The sequence below is a fragment of the Eutrema salsugineum genome, unplaced genomic scaffold, assembly GCF_000478725.1.
Source record: "Eutrema salsugineum unplaced genomic scaffold, Eutsalg1_0 scaffold_6, whole genome shotgun sequence".
Lineage (NCBI taxonomy): Eukaryota > Viridiplantae > Streptophyta > Magnoliopsida > Brassicales > Brassicaceae > Eutrema > Eutrema salsugineum.
This window is the reverse complement of record NW_006256547.1, coordinates 11,007,590-11,028,150: the sequence shown is the minus strand read 5'-3', so window position 1 is coordinate 11,028,150 and position 20,561 is coordinate 11,007,590. Positions and strand designations below refer to the sequence as shown.

The following is a 20,561-nucleotide window of genomic DNA, read 5'->3' as shown; positions in this document are numbered from 1 at the left end:
TAATGGGGATGAAAGCTTTCATGCCTTACTATTAGAGTGTTGCACCATTTATAGGGGATGAGGTAAATCCTTATATGGCAACACTTCTAATGAAGCATCTTCTACACATCAATACATGTGCTTACACCACAAGGATGTAGAGGCCACGCCTGAGCTGTGGAGGTCTTATCAATCCTCTTCTGATTGCTAAAGGAGCACCTCTGCTTGGTGAGAAGTAGCACTTTAAGTTGATGGATGCAGCACATCTGATGAAGACAACTTTCCTTGAGGGCTATGTGTAAGGAGGCTTATTTCCTTATAATCTCACCTTCAATGAGAGAGATGTGAGGGTGCTGCTGCCCAATACCTCCGACCAGAGGAAAACTGCCTTTCATATCACCAAGGACCTCCACTACAACCCAGCTATTCATCCTCCTACCATTAGTGTCAAAAAGCAGGTGAGCAAGGAGAAGAGAGCATTAAGCAATGATGAAGAAGCCCAACAACCTCAAGAAGATGAGCCAGTTATTCCTGATCCAAAGTATGGTAGTGAGATGTATTTCTTCACTCCTTATAATGAAAGCATCCCAGAGCCCATTGCTCAAGCTCATTACCATACCAGCATGCTCTAAGGCTGGAACAAGTGGCAAAACAAGACAATCAGGAAGCTGGTGAAATCTGTCAAGAGTTTGAAGAAGACTGATAAGGGGATGAAGACCAAAATCAAAGAGCTTATCAGCAAGGGACAGAAAGGAGAATGCTCACAGCCCATCAATGTTGAGCCGCTGAAAACCAGAGAAGGTGTAGGAGAGAGTTCTCAGCAAGAGGGCCAGCTGGTGGTGTTCAGCGATCAAGAGTCACCTGATGATGAAGCCAACGCAAGGAGAGCAGCCATGCAGTCTCCCTCAGACCAGTCAAGAAACCCATCCTACTCCTTGGGGTCTCCAACTTGTATATAGCATCTAATTTAGTTTGTTATCTCTTTTGCAATTTTTGTTTTGATTTGTACTCTTCTCTTGTGCTTTTATAACACAAGGGACTGTGTTATTAAGTGTGGGGGAGGGGTTTAGTATTACTAATCATGTTTGTTTTGATCTTATTTTACTTTGGATTTTGGGTCTGCATCTATATTGCATAGAAAAACAAAAAAAAAATCGAAAAATCTGAAAAAATTTCACAAAAACATGTTCACTTAGTTGCATTCACATTTTAAGATTGGGTCTATATTGCATTTCATACAGGTTTGCATCATTTTAATGGGAGTAATGACAGGTTTCATTTAGAGAGCATCATCTTAAGAGTTTAGTTCATGGCCCTAGTTATTAGTTCTTTGATGCTTGCAACTGATGATATGTGTGGCATTTTTTAGACCTTGGTTGAAACAAGCTTTGAATTGAACTCAGCCTTAGCAAGTGGAACTTTTAAACTGACTTTGAATTATCATGTGATGCTTGCTTAGATGAACTTGTGGATAGCATATACATACTTCGATTATCTTTCCTTTTTTACCACTCTTGTTAATCCAAGTAGCTGATCTCCATCATTGAGACAGTTTTCCCTGCCCTTAACTAAGCCATCTTTGAAGCCTAAAGACTCTAGTGAACGATGTGAGGCCTTGTTTTGAATGAACTTGACAAAAAGTGTTGGGTTTAGAGCAACAAGAGTAGGCTTTCATGTAGATATAGCTCTGCATCATGAGACTAGAGTAGGTTAGGAAGGGATTTTGGAAAATCAATGAGTGGAGAAGAGAGAGATTGAGATGAGAGCTAAGGGATGGAAATGAAAAGAAGATGGATTGGGGTCTGGTGTTCAACGAAAAAGAAAGCTCTTGGTTTTAAAAAGAAAAGTCTAGCCTCTAAGTGAAAAGAAAGAAAGAAAGAAAAGAAGTCAAAAAGGCTCAAATGTCTAAAGAGATAAGAAAAGAGGCTAGATAGTGCAAAGTGAGAAGGAGTTAAGAAGGCAAAGAAAGCCTTGGAAAAAGGGTAGCTTAGGTGTGTTCTTCATGGCTTTAGAGTTAAGGTGAAAATCAATTGGGGGCATTGGATAGATGGGAGTCTATTCTTGTATGCATCAGTTTCTTTTTACTCTTAGCATTTTGTTGAAGTTCATTCCTTCATAGAGATATCCCTTGTGCTGAACTGAACACACATATACATTGAATGAGATCATTTTTATCTCATAACCTTATCCTTAGCCAAGCTTGTTCATTTGGGTATGCATCACTTGATCCACATGGTTTAAAACTTAATAAATGTTAAAAGGCTGAGGGATAAGAATGTTTGTGTAGATCAGGGCTTGAACTTGCTGCATTTAGAGTATTCCTTGCATTGCATTTCAGAACTAGTAACTAGGACCATGAGCTTGAATTCTTTTGATGATCAACTCTCTCTCTTTAAAGAAATGTGAACTCCCAAACTCCAAACCTCTCTCTGTTTTTGTTCTAGTTTGCTTTAGGGCAAGCAAAGGATAAGTGGGGAGAATCGATATATTCATATAATTGCATGTTTATGATGCATTTTTGGTCCAAGAATAGAGTCTCATGCATGCATTTTAGATAGATTATTTATGTTTTGTCTTTGTTTTAGAGTTTTAGGACTTTGAATTAGCTCCATGGGAGTCCTGCATTTTTGGAGTGTTCTCAGGTTATTTGGAGTCATTTGGGAGCAGACTGGAGCTGAGACTATGGAGGAACCCCTCACCATTGAGCTTAAAGATGGACAAGTGCTTTGGAGCTTACATTACCTCTACAAGATCACCTGAGACGGAGGACCTTCACTGCAATTCAGCCTACAGTGTCTTCATCAAAAATCAAGAGGGTTGAGTTTAGTTTCCAGAACACTTGGAATCAGACGATTTGGAGTTGTGAGGTAGACATATCGCAGATGGAATGTATCGCGGCCGATCAAGACGTGATGCGGCTCAAGGAACCGGTGAGACGGAAGCCTTGCTCTCTCCGAATGCATATGGTCCCTTCATCAAAGTTGGAGCTGCTTGAGTGGATTTTATCCTGGAGCTGGAAAATTGAGTTCCGGATCACTGAACATAAATAAGTTATGGAGATGTAAGTGCGAAGAGGTCCTTGTCTACACCAAGATGAGCACTGGGAAGATTGTGGTCGGAGTAAGCCAAACCTTATACCAATCTACTTCAGATCCACACCGACTAAGTTTATCCCAATGCTATGCCCGGTGTAATTCACAACGCTTTTTACACCGGGATGAACATCGCCCAAAAGCACTCCGGTGCAATTTTCTGCGGTTCAAGACTCTTCTCCACACCGAGCAACCTTATGAAGATGTGTTCTCTGGTGCAAACTTCATCGCACTTTACACTGGGCACAACATCGGCCAAATGGTGCTCGGTGCATTTTCCATCGCTGAAACTTGTTTCTTCACTCCGGCTTGGACATCGGTCATATGAACCCCGGAGTCAGCTTACACTTTCAGGACAATTTCATGACACATTCACACCGGCCAAAGCATCGGCCATATGATGCCCGGAGTCTTTGTGTCAGTGTTTTTTTATTGTGTTTTCCCTGAGTCAACACCTGGTTTGTCCCGAGTTGACCCTGAACTTAGGGAATCACTATAAAAACATTTTAGGGTTTTACCCTTTGGATCATCCTTTATTCTCTTAAGATTTTTGCCTCTTTTGTGTTAAGACTTACCTTTGTGAGAGAAATCTCCTTTCTTTGCTTAATCCAAAAGAGTTCTTGAGTGTTTAGTCATCAATCCATCTTCCACATTTCTTCATCAACTAATCATGTTTAACTTCTCTTCTTGCAAAAGAAATAGAGAGTTAAATATGATTAGTGAGTACTCACCTCATTATGGTTCTAGATATATAGGTTAGAGTGCTTAAGAGTATGATTAAGGTTGCTTAGGGCTAGATTTATGCATCTTCTTCTTGCTTAAGCTGATCTTTGGATTTTAGATGATCTCTCTAACCCAGATCATTGGCATTTCATTCACTCAAAAGGTGTTTGATGAAACGCCTGAACCAGCTAAGTCAAGAGTCTATTGTTTGATTCACGTGAAAATGTTGTTTTGAGCATAGATGGTATATTGAGACTGTTTTATAATACATTATTTTCATTGTGTCTCTAATGATGATTAGGTATGAGCAATGTTTGGTTTAGTATTTTAATGCTTGGAAAAGATTAAGACTTGTTTGATATCCTGAGCTGATTAGATCATTCATCATCATTGTTACTAGCGCCCTAGTTAAACCCTGATGCACCCTAGCCATCTACCATGTCTGGAATATTCATATCATCGTAATCATTTGCTGTTTTTTTGTTTATTGCTCTGTTTAAATTTTTAATCTTGTTTAATTGCAATTCTGTAAATACCACACCCTGGATTGATAATCCTTTATGTTACAACAGACAAAGGGGATTAATACCCAAAGAGCCTGAAAAACTCTTGTTATCACATACGGAATTAGATTTCATCATTATTGTTTCAGTATATTATTAGTAACATCTATAAACAATTTGTTATTCACTAACACTTCTTTATTAGTCTTTTTCTATATGAATATAAGTTTTTATTGCGTTGAAGAAATATATATCTAACTAAATAACAAACGACCACTCAGTAAACAACCCATGCATTGTGTGGGCAACCATCTAGTAATGTAAAAAAGAAGAGAGAAAAAATGATAAAAAGTAACGAAATTAGGTAGATAGGTGTGCCAAAACATTTTGGTGTGGACATTAATATCAAAATGTTTATATTTAGGAAGAATTAGTTTTGTAATGCTAATTGATTTAGGAATTGTCCCCCTAATATTTTTTTTTTAAAAATTTGTCCTTATAATGTTTTATTGAAATTTATTCCAATTATGCCCATTAATTTTGATTATTCAATTAGTTAAATTATTATATATAATAATGTTTTATAATTAAAAAAGTCAGTAGAAAAAAGATTCTACATAGTTCCCATCGACACAATCAATTTTTCCTCCATCGGCAGTCTTCGCTGGACTGCTATTTCTTCTGCAATAAAATCACCGGAAAATCAATTTTCAATAAACTAAAACGTTTTTCGCTCCTCTTTCTCCTCCACCGATCTTCTTCGTTCGTTATTTCTTTTGTTATTATCATTCACTTTCGAGTTTAGGATTTATAAATACTCAATTGATTTGGGGATTTTGTTGGTTCAACAGCAACAAACCTAGCTCGTTTTTGTTCATCAGCCACAAAAATCCACTTTTTATTTGTCCTTAATTTCCAGAAACCACAAGTGACATAGATATATAGCATGTTTGAAGCAGAAAATACGTAAACCTAGAGAAAATCTCCTTTATCAATGGGAAGATGATGAAGAAAACGATGAAGTCCAAAAAAAGAAATAAAAACGTCAAAAACATAGAAGAAAACGTGAGAAAAAAAAGATTTTCAAAAATATATAAATCTGGAAATTAACTAATTTTCCTAAATTTTTTCAGATTTTGGTAGAAGTTATATTCTACCAACATGTATAATGAAATCCATATGTAGAAGAAATGTTCTACAGTAACGTAGAACTTGGTCTAATAAGTAGAATTAATGTTCTACAATAACGTATAACCTTTTCTATTCAGTAGAAGTTATATTCTACTAACACGTAGAATATAATCTATCCGGTAGAACTTGTAATCTACCATAACGTAAAATATAAAAAGAACTATAGAAAATGAATTCTACTGGTTGATAAAAAATATAAAGAACTAGAGAAATGAGATTTTACGTAGATGTAAAACATAGAACAAACGTTCTACTATGCGTAGAACAAATTTTAATTTTTTTTATTAAATATTATGTTTCTTTAAATGATATCCGGAAATATTTTTATTTCCAGTTTTAGAATTTTAGATTTTTCTAAACAATAGTTTCAAATTTAATTTTAATTATTATTTTCATAACTGATTTAAAAGGGTAATTAAGGGGACAATAGCTAATTCAATTAACATTATAAAACTAATTCTCCTTTATATTATATAAACCCCAAACACTTTTGTATATATAAGCCTCAAACCTGATTTCAATTTCCACTTAGCAACAGGTTCCTTTTTCCTAAGCCCAATTAGAAACCATACCATGGGCCCCTCTCCAAACAATCAGATTTAAGTAATAAAAAAAAAACTGGGAAGGTGGATGGTGTGTTAAAGACTTGAAAGTCGCTTAAACAGAGGAATGTCAATCCCTTGGCAAAGAAAGTGAAGTGGCCGATCTAGTGCTCGACTAGTGACAACTCCATCTTTTGATCATCTTTGTATATCGGTTTTCATTTGTTTGTTTGTTGCCTTCATATCTCTTCATTTGATCCTAAAAAGATAAAAAGATAAGTAGAATAAACTAGACTCAAAAGAAATATAGATAGTTACCTCCAATACAATGTTTGGTTAAAGTATTTAGTTAACTTTGTTGCCTTGTGAGTTGTGATGAAGAAATTGTTGGAGAACAAGTATCTCTCGACTCTCCTGACTTTGCTTCTCTTCCATTTGGTGGTTAATCTAGGTTTTTAAGTTTGTTTCTAGAAAGATATAGAGAGATATCTTGGAACAACTGATGATACAAACTAGGCTTGTACAATACGTCCTTTGTTGGTATTGGCAAAAACACATTCTTTGGTTGGGGCAGTCCATGATTGTTGATGATGTAGTTAAAGAATCCTCTTCCAGGAATGAGAGAGACAGTTTCCTTGTCTTTGATATTCCACTCATGAAAATCGACTGGCATCAAAGAATCTCCAACTTAAATCAATAGATCATGAATGACGCATCTGGGTGTGGTGGATCAAGAATTAGCCATCCCACTTCTGATCTTAAATGGTCGCAATTTGGTGATCCAATGATTTTGCAACAAATGTAAGCATAAGACCGATGTATACCGGCGCAAGACAAATTATCACTTAGTTTAAGATTAAAAGAAAAATAAAACGTTGTCAATCTAACACAAACCTATGATTTTTTTTTTTTTTCATTTTTTTTTTCTTTTTATGATTATTCTAGTTTAGAGCTAAAATATTTTCTTCAATACAACGTTGTGACTATTCAGCTACCTACAAAAGAAACGGATCAAAATCAAATGAACTGAAAAGTAATACTAAACGTACACTTCAGATTCCAAACTCACACATTATCTTATATTCTCATTGAACAACAAATTTATAAGGTGCCCAAACCCATCCCAATAATTTTATTATATCTATTTTATGTAACTGCGAAAAAATCTAATCATATTCCTGACAATTAAATGAAATGAATTGATTTGAAGAGACAAGATTATGGAAGTAAAAACATCTAAGGAAGTTTGATATCACACGCCACCACATGGAAGGCAACACTTTTTGCCAATCTGAATGAAGAACCACTGTAACAAGTCTGGTCGATCATCTTCGTCCTTTTTCTCTGGCAAGGACTCAGGCAATGGCAGCTCCGGTGGTAAATGCCTGTGGAATACATCAACTGCTGCAGCTACACCATCCTCGTTCTCTAGTACTTTTGCTAGTTCCATCACTCGTGATTTCACCTGAAAGACCACGGTTCATTTCCTGTGATACATATTCTTTCCATTTCTTGATTTAGAGGGTGTTTTACTTTTATATATATATTAGTATAAATAAGGATGAGATCTCGCTTGTGAGACAAATCAAAGCTAAGGAAAGTTTTGGAGGTTTTGTATGTTTCCAACAGAGGGAAAAGCGTTTGAGCTTTGTTTATGGGCTGATCAGCTCTAAGCTTTACATTTTGGGTTGACCATGGTTCATTTGATTTTGTAATAAATAGAGCGTTTAGGCGTAGCTTCTATTGCCATTCTTTCCTGTAATATCGTAGCTAGACATGGAAGATATATGAAAAAGGGGAAATAAAGATTGTGTACCTCTGGCTGAAGCATGAATCTTATAGAATTGGATAGGTTCTCGACATTGAGCTGAGCTATCGGTATTGGCGTAGGCCCAAGTCCTTTCTCATAGATCCTCTCACCCCAGAAGAATTGATCACCAAAGAAGGGCACGATTGTTGTTGGACACTGCAGACAAGAAAAGGAATTCAAGTGAATATAGGAACCATTAGGCTTCATGTGGTCAAGAAAACTGCTAATGCATCCACCACAGGACACTTTGCTGAAAGATGAAAAGTTAAAACGTTTTACCCCAGCTTTTAGTCCAGTCGCTGTTGTTCCAGCACCCCCATGATGAATCTTCATATACACAACACAAGAAACATGCCTCAATTAGAACATAATGTCTTCAGAGACATTAATGTAGTAATACATTAGGTATCTAAAAAAAAAGCTTACCACAGCTGAACATTGAGGAATCAATCAATCGTGAGGACAGTCTTCCAAGAGGAATACATTTTCAGGAACTTCAGCAACTCCAAGATGTTAGAAGAAGGAAATGTATTCTGAAACCGTATAAGCAAATATGAAACCAGTTCAGGACATAGAGAATAAAAACAGAAGGTACAGAATCTGCTTACGGTTTCCAAGGCCACCCCAACCTCGATCAACTATCCCTCTTTGTTCTGTATCTCTCAGAGTTTCCAGTATAATGTCCATTGTTTTTTTCGGATCGTCAAGAGGCTGGTTGTGTAAAAGAGAAGAAACAACAAAGCTATGCATTAGATAGATTATCATCAGTTTGACAAAGAATAACTGGTGTGATGCCGTTTAAGTTGGTATAAATATTTCATGCTGAAATTAGATTCATAAAAGTCTAAGATTTAAAGTTGATGCTTATTTCTTATCAAGATCCATTGTCAGTATTATCCATTATCACTGAATAGTAACATAGAGAGGAACACATTTTCTGACTATTAAGGGTCTTCGGCTTACCATGCTTCCAAAACCAATATATATGGGCCGTGATCCCCTTTCTATCCAGTGGATAAATTCTTCACGGGGTTGGTACTTCGATCCAAGGTTCATGAAACAATACCCAACAACATCAACTAAAGGACCCCAGTCTGCAAATTAGTCAAACAAATGCGTAATTTGTCAGATATCAATCAAAGAAAATATACAGACTAAAAAAATAGTACACGTCCAAAGATTGAATACTCTTGCCCTAGACAAAGTGAAAACACGAGCCTTGAGACCAGAATGAAGCTTGATTGGAAATAGGAAACAAGGAAACATATGATAAACCTATGGGCTATATATGAATTGAGGATGCAGCTGTGTTCTTACCATTTGGTTTTGGCACAACATGGGGACTCCACATGTAAGCAGTAGGCAAGTGAGAAATTGAGCCATGGTATGTGCTGAAATATGCGATAGGTGCAAGGTTTAGCTTCCTCTTTCTAAAATCATTTATATATGTCCTTATGCTCCACCATACCATCAGATCAACAACTATATATGATAGCTGAGACAAGTACAATGTTGTGAAATAATCAGCCTCAATCCTTAAATCATATCTCGAGGATGGATAGTCAGAAGAAAGACTCATAAGAAAGACCCAGTTAAGGCTGCATTGAAAAATAACATTACCCAATACGCAGCACTCTGAGGAACACGCGCCAAAGGGTGGGGAAATTCATGGGTTGGCCTGCCTACAGGAAGAGGATGTAAGAAAACACGATACCATATAACACGTTAAGGCTGGTGCATCGAGCTTGAGATTAAAAAGCAAAGAAGTCAACTCACGTCCAAGGCATTGTGAAAAAAATGTGAATTGGTACTCCAAGAGCTTCAGCAACATGCACATGTCCTGCAATTAGAGCCAAAACAATATCATTAGCTTCATAGGAACAATGAAAACAAACAAGTATATATGCTAAAGAAAAGTCTTTAAACAATAATCAAAAAAGTTTTGAATTTGGTGAGGGATTTTACCATATGCAGGAGGATTTGCAATTATTGCTTGCGCTCTGAAAGAGGCAGCAGTTTGCATATCAGGCTCTGTGCATGCCGGAAGAAGAGACTCTATAATTGCCTTCAACTGTTTTCTCTGCTTTGCTATTTCTCCAGGGCCAGAAGGAATGAGACCTTTATTTCTAGCCATATCTACACTCGAAAATACCGGTAACTATGATTGAATAAAATATTGACAGGAAGCTGACTCGAAAATATCTGACAGCTTATCTGTGTATCCATTAGACTTTCATCAGGAAATATAAATGAATCTTTTCATGGAGGACTTCTTACATCCAGCTAATTCCCGGGGATCACCACCCAAGGGGTAGAACTCCACTCCAGCAGACCGTACAAAGGAGCAGAAATTTGCATGAGTTGCCAACCTAACACGATGCCCAAATTCCTGCAACGAGGAAAAACAGTATATAACTTTAACCTTTCTCAATGCCAATGACCATAGATCCTAGCTCTAGGGTCAATTAGTCAACAACATATCCGAGGAATGGATGAAGAAATCAAACCAAATTAAACAGACAAGAAGACATGACATAAAGTAAATATATGTGGTCACAAAGCTTAGTTCTTAAGTTCACGATATGATTCTAGGAATGAGGACTATTTTAAGATTACCTGGAGGCGCTTTGCCATGGCTAAAAAAGGCTGAACATCACCTCGAGTTCCAACCACAAGTATCACAATTTTTAACCTTGGAATGGCTCTGAAGGAATCAACATATGACTTTTCATATGCGATCGGGGGCTGCCCTTTGGTTGGCTGAAACACCAATAACTCCGATACTGGTGTACCTTTATCTATATCAACTTCCACTGTCCCGTCGTTTTGTATTCTGACTAGCTCAACAATGAGTTTTTGCTGGATTCACAAGATATTACAAAAAAATAACCATGAGATTCATGAGAATTAAACGATCTCTTCAATGTACCAAAAAGTGTAATCAACAGAGAAACATATCCTAGTGATTCTTATAGCACAAAAAGAGAATCTTCACTTGATAAAATCCAAGATCAATACGATGATGAGGCATTTTGGAAGAGGATGTAATATCCGATAGCAAAGAGCCGAGCTCCATTGCCATAGAGAGATCTAAAGACATGAGGGTTTAGTTTTCCTACCTTTTCCCGCTCCGATAGTCTATCCAATTTTGAATTATGACTCGCCGGAGACCCTTTCTCTGTCAAGGACCGAGAGTACTGGATCTCATTACCATCAACTAGCATATCTCCATAGAGACCAACGGGTGCAGTAATGCAGTGGTCTAATCCTTCAAGAACAAAAAATCTTGATCAGTTGTTATGCTCTATTTCAGAATCAAACGAAAACAATCATTGTCTTTCGTTCTATACTGGGAACATAATGTAAAAAAGTAAAACAGACAAAAGTTTAGCTATACCCCTATAGTTGTGGTTTTTGGTGGCAAAGATTGAATCATGCAGATATGACAACATTTAGTTCAGAAAGTGGAATAACATAATGTTAAATAGAGACTAACCCCGACGCCATTCGGAAGAACGACCAGAACCTTCAGGAGCAGACTCTACAGAGCCAGATGTTTCCAATAAATTCGCTTTCACGTTATTTACACCATTATCTTCATCAGAAAACTCCTTATCATCATCCTTATGAGACCTGATCACGTCGTCTAAGTCTTGCAATGGATGGTTAACTACATTACTCGCCATCACCGAATCCAATTAAACAGCTCTAAACTCCGACAAGATCAGCTTCTGAAACATGAAACCTACAAATGTATCAAACAAACTCCACAGAGGAACTTCTATGCAGCCAAAACGCAGCGAGTTACAGACTATTGCACACTATTCTGAAACGCCATTCAGACATTTATTCGAATCAATGCGCCCTCAAGAGATGCTAATGGCTCTTGCCAAACGCTGTAAGCGGCGAATCTGAGATTGAACCAACCAGTCAATCCTCAGGCAAGGAAAGTTAGCTGCACTTTATACAAAAAAAGGAAAAAGAAGAACGGAATTATATAGTAAAGTGAACATCGAAAATTTGGGATTTTCTCTTTATCTTAACCGTTTCAGAGAGATTCGAGAAAACGCAGGAAAAGATTAGGGAACAAAGAGTGTCTCACGTTTAGCGCGAGGCTGAGATTACCCAAACTTATAGAACTCAAACTTATAACGATCTCGAAACTGTACGGAGAAACAGAATTAACCAAATCAATCAATCAAAGAGAGAGATAATACAAGAAAAGCAATTGCCCAGTAAAATCCAATTGAATCTACCATCAATGATTAATGATCGAAAGATTTGTTCTTGATCTGAGTGTATAGGAAAGAAAACTTTGATGAGAATGTTTCTGCGTATCTCTCTGTGGAAAAGTCTGGTTTGGGGGAATTTGTAGAGAAAGGGCTTGTAATATTAAGCTTCCAAGGGGTTTGGAGACTTTTGAATCAATCAAATGTGGTGACAGAGGATGAAGATATTTGTTAATAATTGCAGAAATAAAATATCAATCATATTAGGGGATGCCACCGAAACAAAAAATCTATTGATTATGAAATTTTCGTAGTTCTTAAGACTTCACAGTAAATATGCGACTTTTAAGTTTGTTAAAAGAGTTGTTTACAATTTATATCACTTTATTTCGTTCTATTATACAAAATATCATTTTATTTCGTTTTATTACATAAAATATCACTTTTTCTGCTATTTTAACACTTATTTATATTTTACATTAACTAGATATAATTTATCAGCAGATCAACTTCTTGCACTAGTTGACTTGTACACTTCTAACAATGTAACGAAAAGGTTAAAACTTTCAAAAAAAAAAAAAAATTTCATCTGAAAAGTTTCGAAAGTTTACAACTTCGGTTGTTTGAACAAAAAAAAAAAGAAAAAAAAAGTAAAAACTCCGATTAGAATTCTCCACTTAATTTTTTCCCAAAGAGGCGAATTCGAATATAGAATATGTATCAGCTCCGGTGCCTGGGATCTCCTTCTCCGGCCATCACCTTCAGATGCAAATTATCAGCTCCTCCGGCCAAGATGGGAAGATCCTCACCGAACAAGCCTGAAGACCTCTCCCATTTGGGAAGCTTTTTTGTGAAGTTTAACAATAGCGACAATGAATCCGGACGGCGGCGTTCTCTGGCCTTCTCCGACGGATTAAATATTGGATCTCTAAGATCCTTTTCTTAGCTCGCCTTCCCCATCATCTGCTCCCCCTCCATGACAGTATCGAACTGACAGCCCCAGCGATATCTGTTGCTCCTCCTTCCTTTGAAGATCTGGATCTGAATTCTGACAGATCTGAAAGGCAGAAACCTTGCTCCCGTAGAGATTGCTGTCTCCTTGCTCCTCCCCTCAGATCTGTCTTCTTCCTCAGGTTCTAACCGGCGATGCTCATCTCAGGATCAAGCCTCGCCTTCTGAGGAACTGAATCTCCTTCCGAAAGAAGCCAGTTTTTTTCCTGTATCTAGCCTTGTGCTAAGAATCTACCTGCTTCGTAATCTCCTAATTACTTACCCCGGGAAGTTTTTGAGATTTCTGTCTAATTCCTCCAATAATGTCATCAACCCAAAGGTTTGTTAGGTTCACAATCGACGACATGGTTCTGGATAGCTCCTAAAACGCCAGATCTTCAAAAGTCACCATTTTTCAGACGACGACGGCAGATCCGTTTCATCGGTCGGAAAAAAAAAAGAAAAAGGGTTTGCGTGGCGCTGTGTGTCGCCCAAAAAGGAAAAAGTAAGGAAAAGGAAAAATCTGGGCCAAGCCCAAGTAAGAAACAAAATGATAGGCCCAAAAGAAAAAACTTCCAAAGCCCAAAATAACAATCTCTGATTTTCGTGGAGCCCAAGCCAACAAACCATCCAAAATGAATGTAATTGGTTGGAACTGTCAAGGTGCGGGAGCCGACCTGACAAAAGAACACCTAGAAGAACTTCACTATTGTTTTCAACCTCGCTTTTTATTTTTATCAGAAACAAAGAACAATCGATATTTTCTGCAAGATATGCAAGTGTATTTTGGCTATGACCATGTTTGTACCGTTGAACCGAGAGGTCGAAGCGGTGGTCTCGCTCTTTTTTATATGGATGAACCTACGGTTTCTATTTCATATTCGGATAAGCACTTGATTGATGTAGAAACTACTCTAGACGGACATAAAATCTTTATGACTTTCGTCTACGGAGATCCGGTTATAAAAAACCGAGAAAATGTCTGGGAGCGTCTCACCCGGATGAGTCTCTCTAGAAAAGAGGCATGGTTTATGATAGGAGACTTTAATGATATTACCGGAAATCATGAAAAACGAGGAGGGCGTAGGAGATCGGAATACTCATTTATCCCCTTTCGAACTATGTTGGATAATTGTGGCATGCTAGAATTCCCGTATAAGGGAAACTCATTCTCATGGGTTGGAAGAGGACGTTCGGGTAAAGTTAAATGCCGTTTAGATAGGGCCCTTGGAAATGAAGAATGGCAATCCAAATTTTCCCACACTTCTGTGGAGTATTTGCAACTATGGGGCTCGGACCACCAACCAGTTCTAGCTATGGTACGAGTGGATAACCAACGGAGGAAAAAATCTTTTAGGTTTGATAAAAGATGGCTGGGAAAGCCGGGTTTCAAAGAGGCAGTAATCTCTGGATGGGGCACTTTTGATGGAATCTCTCGTCGAGATTTCCATCAAAAAATTGCAAACTGTCGAAAGAGTATCTCCATTTGGAAGAAATCTCTTCCCACTAATTCGGAAAAAATAATTGAAGACTTAAAGATTCAACTAGATGTTGCACAAGATGATGTGAATACCTCGACAGAAGAAATATAAGAGATTAGGAGGAAACTCTGCTCAGCGCTTCGAGAGGAAGAAATCTATTGGCAACAAAAGAGTCGGGAGCGATGGCATAAGGATGGTGAACACCAAATTTTTTCATGCCCTTACCAAACAAAGGAGAAGCCGGAACCGCATCATTTCCTTAAAAGATGATAATGGGAATTTGGTGGAGAATGCGAAGGGTATTGAACGGGTGGCTTCCAAATACTTTCAAGACCTTTTCACTTCGTCACAGCCTACAGATCCAGAAAATGCACTCCGGTTTATTACCGAGAAAGTCACAAATACCTCTAATCAGCTCCTGCTAATGGATCCTTCGGAAGCAGAGATTAAGGAATCCCTTTTTGATATTAACCCGGACAAAGCCCCCGGACCTGATGGGATGACGAGTAAATTCTACCAAAAATTCTGGCAAGATTTCCGCCATGATATAGTTAAATTGGTCAAAGATTTTTTTGCTTCAGGATCCTTTGATCCTAGACTTAATCAGACTAACATATGTCTTATCCCCAAAAAAGAAAAACCCAGAGCAATGACGGAACTCCGTCCGATTAGCCTGTGCAACGTAAGCTATAAAATTATTTCTAAGCTTCTGTGTAAAAGACTAAAGAAGACATTGCCAAATCTAATTTCGGAAACTCAATCGGCCTTCATGGCTAGACGTCTTATTACAGACAACATTCTGTTGGCACAAGAAAATTTTCATGCCCTCCGCACCAACACTGTTTCATGGCCATCAAGACAGACATGAGCAAAGCTTATGATCGGATTGAATGGAGTTTCCTCGAAGCCCTAATGACCAAGCTAGGATTTTCTGAGATATGGGTCAGACTCTTGATGTTCTGTATCTCCTCGGTCTCATACCAAGTCCTTATAAATGGAGAACCAAAAGGAAAGATCATCCCATCAAGAGGACTGCGGCAAGGAGATCCTCTCTCTCCCTTTCTTTTTATCATGTGTACTGAGGCTCTTATCTCGCTACTCAATGGAGCAGAGGAGGAAAACCGTATTTCTGGGCTGAAGGTAGCCCAAGCGAGTCCACCAGTTTCACATCTTCTCTTTGCCGATGATAGTCTTTTCTTCTGTAGAGCAGAAATCCAGCAAGGTGCCGAGATTTTCAGGATTATTAATACATATGGATCGGCTTCGGGACAACAACTTAATTTGGGCAAATCATCCATCATGTTCGGGAATAGGGTGGACCCGCATTTAAAGCAAGGTATCAAGAATGCCGTAGGAATATCATCAGAGGGTGGTATGGGGATGTATCTGGGTCTCCCAGAGCAAATCTGTGGATCTAAGAAGAAAGTCTTCTCTTATGTTCAGGATCGTCTGAGCAACCGGGTCAATAATTGGTCTGCAAGACTTCTTTCCAAAGGTGGAAAAGAAATTCAAATAAAATCCGTTGCACAAGCCGTTCCTACGTACGTCATGTCATGTTTTCTATTGCCCCAAGGAGTGACGGACAAACTGCAGAGTGCCATTGCAAACTTCTGGTGGAGTTCAAAGCAGAATAGTAGCGGGATACACTGGATTGCTTGGGATAAGATTTGCGTCCCCCAAGATATGGGAGGCCTCGGATTTCGAGACTTACAAGACTTCAACCTAGCCCTTCTAGCTAAGCAGCTATGGCGGCTGATCCAATACCCCTCATCCCTCTTGGCCCGGGTCTTAAGAGGCAGATACTTCAGACGATCTGATCCTCTTGAAGACCGGAACGTCTACTCACCATCCTATGGGTGACAGAGTATAATGGCCGCAAAACCATTTCTAAAGATGGGATTGAGGAAGACGATTGGATCGGGCCTAAATACGAGAGTTTGGAGCGAACCATGGATTCCTGATCTTAGAGCTCGGCCGCCTAGAACTGCCCCGCAGATCGGATTCCGAGACCCAGGAATTCTGGTATACTCTTTCATTCGCCAAGATACCAAGCAATGGGACACTCCCTTGCTTAGAGAATTCCATCCTGAGGATGTTTCCCTTATCCTCGGGTTGAGACCTAGTTGTATTCGTAACTTAGATGGATATGCATGGAATCACTCTAAATCGGGACTTTATACAGTTAAGTCGGGATATGATCTAATTAGAGGAACAAAGATTGAACGAGAAGCTGGAGCGTTTAGGGAACCAAGCATCACGGCCTTACAACGACATGTTTGGAAAGTTCGTACACCTGGAAAGATGAAACACTTTATGTGGCAATCTTTATCAGGGTGTGTTGCGACATGCCAGAATCTCACTTACCGTCATATGGGTTCCGACAAACGCTGCCCCGGCTGTGGGGATCCTGAGGAAACCATAAACCATCTACTGTTTTTATGTCCCCCGGCCTTACAAGTCTGGGCGTTATCGGACTTTCCGTCCCTTCCGGGTCTCTTTCCGAGTACTTTTATTTATCAAAATATGAGCTTTCTCTTTTGGAAAACAAAAGAGATAGGCATGTCAGATCCCCAAAAGGATGTGTATCCTTGGATCCTATGGTTTATTTGGAAGGCAAGGAACGAGAAAATCTTCAACGGGAAAGAAATTTCCCCGCAAGATACCTTGATCCACGCAAAAGTGGAAGCAGAATGTTGGAGATTAGCAAACCAACCTGATGTTGACGATGTCGCACAGGTTGAGGTGTTGGCTCCCCCTCTACCCCTGTTAGCGCCTCCCGAAGATCCGCATATCCCTATATGCCGGTTTGATGCATCTTAGACCAACCACGGACAGACTAGTGGCCTGGGCTGGAGTTTGGAGGATGGCAGAGGGAATGAAATGTTCGGACTACAGGGATGCCGTAGAAGCCTTTCGGCTCTTCACGCCGAGATGGACTGTCTCTTATGGGTTATGTCATACTTGAGAGATAAACAGATGTCATTTGTGCATTTCCAGACCGATTGTTCGGACCTCGTGAGCATGTCTGGATCTCCGGAGGATTGGCCGTCTTTTAAGATAGAGTTGGATTCCTTCCGTACCCTTCGCGATAGCTTCTCAGAGTTCACTTTATCCCATATTCCGAGAAGTTTAAATGTCCGGGCGGATAGTCTTGCAAAAGAAGCTCGAGCTAAAGGAGTTATCTTTTCCCAAATCGATCATAACGAGCCAGTCTTAGATGGTTCTCGGACCACTCCGCGGATTGGCCAAATGTGATTGAAGTAATTGGATAGATGAAAAAAAAAAGATTATAATTTATCTTTCTTTTATTCTATATATTTTTTAGATTAAAGATAAATTAAATTAAAAATAAAAAGTCACACTCTTTTTTTTGTCCCTTTTTCTGGCGGCATTTTTTTTTTCTTTTTTCCTCATAATTATATTCTCTATATTTTTTTTATTTTTTTATTTTAAATAATTTTATAATTATTTTTACACTATCAGTTATATCTATTTTTTTTGTCAACCAGTTATATCTATTTTATATCTATATTTTGAGTAATATTTTTCATTAATTTACTTATATATAATACGTATAATTATATAAAACATACATATAGTTATTTAGTTGTGTACACGTGGATACGTACATGTATCCATATTTAGACGTATCTACGAACATGTGGTCCATGTGGACGAAGTTACATGGATATATAAACGTATTTACGCACATATGGTACATGTGGATGTAATTACATGAACATACATGCTGCTGCACAATAATATGATACACGTGAATGCAATTACATGAACATACATGCTGCTTCAAGATAATATGGTATACATGTACACACTATATAGATATGTCTATTATTTTTATATAATATATATATATATTATATAATTATGTAAACTATTGTAAAATGGGTATCAAAATATAGATATAAAATAGATATAACTGATAGTGTAAAAATAACTGCAAAATTATTTGTTTATAATAAAATTAAACAAAATAAAATATGAGAAATAGAAGTTTGAGGAAAGAGAGGAAAGAGAAAAAAAATAAAGAAAAAAAATACTATAATCGCAGAGAAAGAAAGACAAGAGAGAGAGTGTAATTTTTTATTTTTATTTTGTTATATTTTTTAGCCTTGTAACTAGATACTAACCCGCCCATTGGTGGGCGGAAATGATTTTTGTTGGCTAAAATGAAAAATAAATCATAAGTTATATCCAATTAATGTTTAGTTCAGTGTATATATAGAGTTGAATGTTATGGATGGAATGATATGTGGAGTTTAAACATCAATACGTATGATGTTTATGATATGGAGATGTAGATTTTAAGTATATGTTAGCAATCAAGTGGGCAAATTAAAATGCAAATTTGCTAAGTGTATATATAGTATAGAAAGCAAAATTGTTGGGACAATTCTTGGGTTCACCCCTAAGGGTGAATTCATTCATTCACCCTCTCTCATTTTAGCCAATAAGAATTTGCTATATAGTAAAATCAATTAAAGTAACTTACCAAAATAGCACATTTTAAATATTTTTTTTTTAAATAGGAAAAAACTAAAACCTAATTTGGAAATAGTGAACCCAAACATAATATTAAAGTTTATGTAGAATTATTTTTAATAAAATATATTTTTACATAATTATTCGTTTTAAATAAAAAAAACTAAACCCTAAATTGAAAATAGTGAACCCAAATATGATATTAAATTATTTTTCCAATGGAAAAAACTAAATCCTAATTTGTAAATACTGAACCCAAGCATAATATTGAAATTTATGTAGAATTAGTTTTAATAAAAAAATATTTTTACATAATTATTATTTTTTTTTTTTGAATTTTTAAATAAAGAAAAACTAAAAAATAAATTGGAAATAGGTATATTAAAATTTTAGTTTTATTTATTTTTAATATTTATATATATATATATATAATTATATTTTATTTTCGGAATTTTAAACTCTAATCTCTAAATTCTAATTTTTCAATCCTAAATTCTAATTTTATACTCTAAATCATAATCTATAAACCTTAAAAAAATAAAAATAAAAACTAAACCTAAATTCTAATATATATATATATATATATTATTTATTATATATATATAAATATTAACAAAATATTTGATTGAGTATTTAATCTTTTAATTTTAATTTTTTATTTTTCTTTAAAGATAATATTACATAGCAGATTCTCATTGACTTAAATGAAAGAGGATGAATGAATGAATTCACCCCTAGGGGTGAACCCAAGAATTTTCCAAATTGTTGATAGTTTTACAGATTTTAAACAATAAAAGCCCATCGATTTGTATTACAATCATTTGGTATGATAACTTACATTCTAGTTAAAAGCCCATCAATTTGTATCACAAGATAATATCCTTTCATATAATAAGGAATATATAATAATGATAAAATTAATTTAATTAATAACTTAATTTCCATATTTCTATCACACGATTATAAATTATTGACGATCATTGATAAATATGTAAGCAGATAGTAATTTAGATATAAAAATAAAATATGTTTATGAAAATACATAAACAACCATTGTAAAAACCCCACAAAAATTAATAAGTTCAAGATATTAGATTCATAACATAAATATAAATAGGAGGGCATATCTCCTTTGAACGAATATGTGCTATAATGTAGTCCGGTTTCATCTACGCATCTTAATAATCTGGTTTGATATTTGACTTCTTGTCAGCCAGAACGAACCTGTTGATATAAATATGAATAGTTAGAAACTATAAATTATTATTTCATTTAACAATAAAGATAAAACGGCTTACATGTACGCAAACTCTTGAACTTCAGTTATTTCTGGGTTGAAAAGAAATCGAGACTAGCCTCCTCCATTTCTGACAATGTGTTTACCTACAAAGAAAAATATAATTGTAGCATTTGACACCGTTATATTGGTAGAAGTTCAGATACCAAATTCAATAATAATATACATGGGGTATCTAACCTTTATAGAGACAAGTCTCCACTCAGTTAACAGAACGAAAATGC

At 36.7% G+C, this 20,561-nt stretch overlaps 1 protein-coding gene across 1 annotated transcript; it reads right to left on the bottom strand.

Annotated features, from left to right (window-relative positions):
* Positions 1-7,039: 7,039 nt before the first annotated feature.
* Positions 7,040-12,287, bottom strand: LOC18012532 (sterol 3-beta-glucosyltransferase UGT80B1). The gene is given in 15 exon segments (XM_024151082.1): positions 7,040-7,495; positions 7,847-7,996; positions 8,120-8,167; positions 8,267-8,343; positions 8,449-8,551; positions 8,804-8,934; positions 9,158-9,335; positions 9,461-9,518; positions 9,617-9,680; positions 9,806-9,976; positions 10,118-10,229; positions 10,457-10,699; positions 10,960-11,108; positions 11,337-12,003; positions 12,097-12,287. Coding segments are annotated over 14 exon segments (1,887 nt in total). The 5' UTR covers positions 11,527-12,003; positions 12,097-12,287; the 3' UTR covers positions 7,040-7,282.
* Between the last annotated feature and the right edge of the window lie 8,274 nt (positions 12,288-20,561).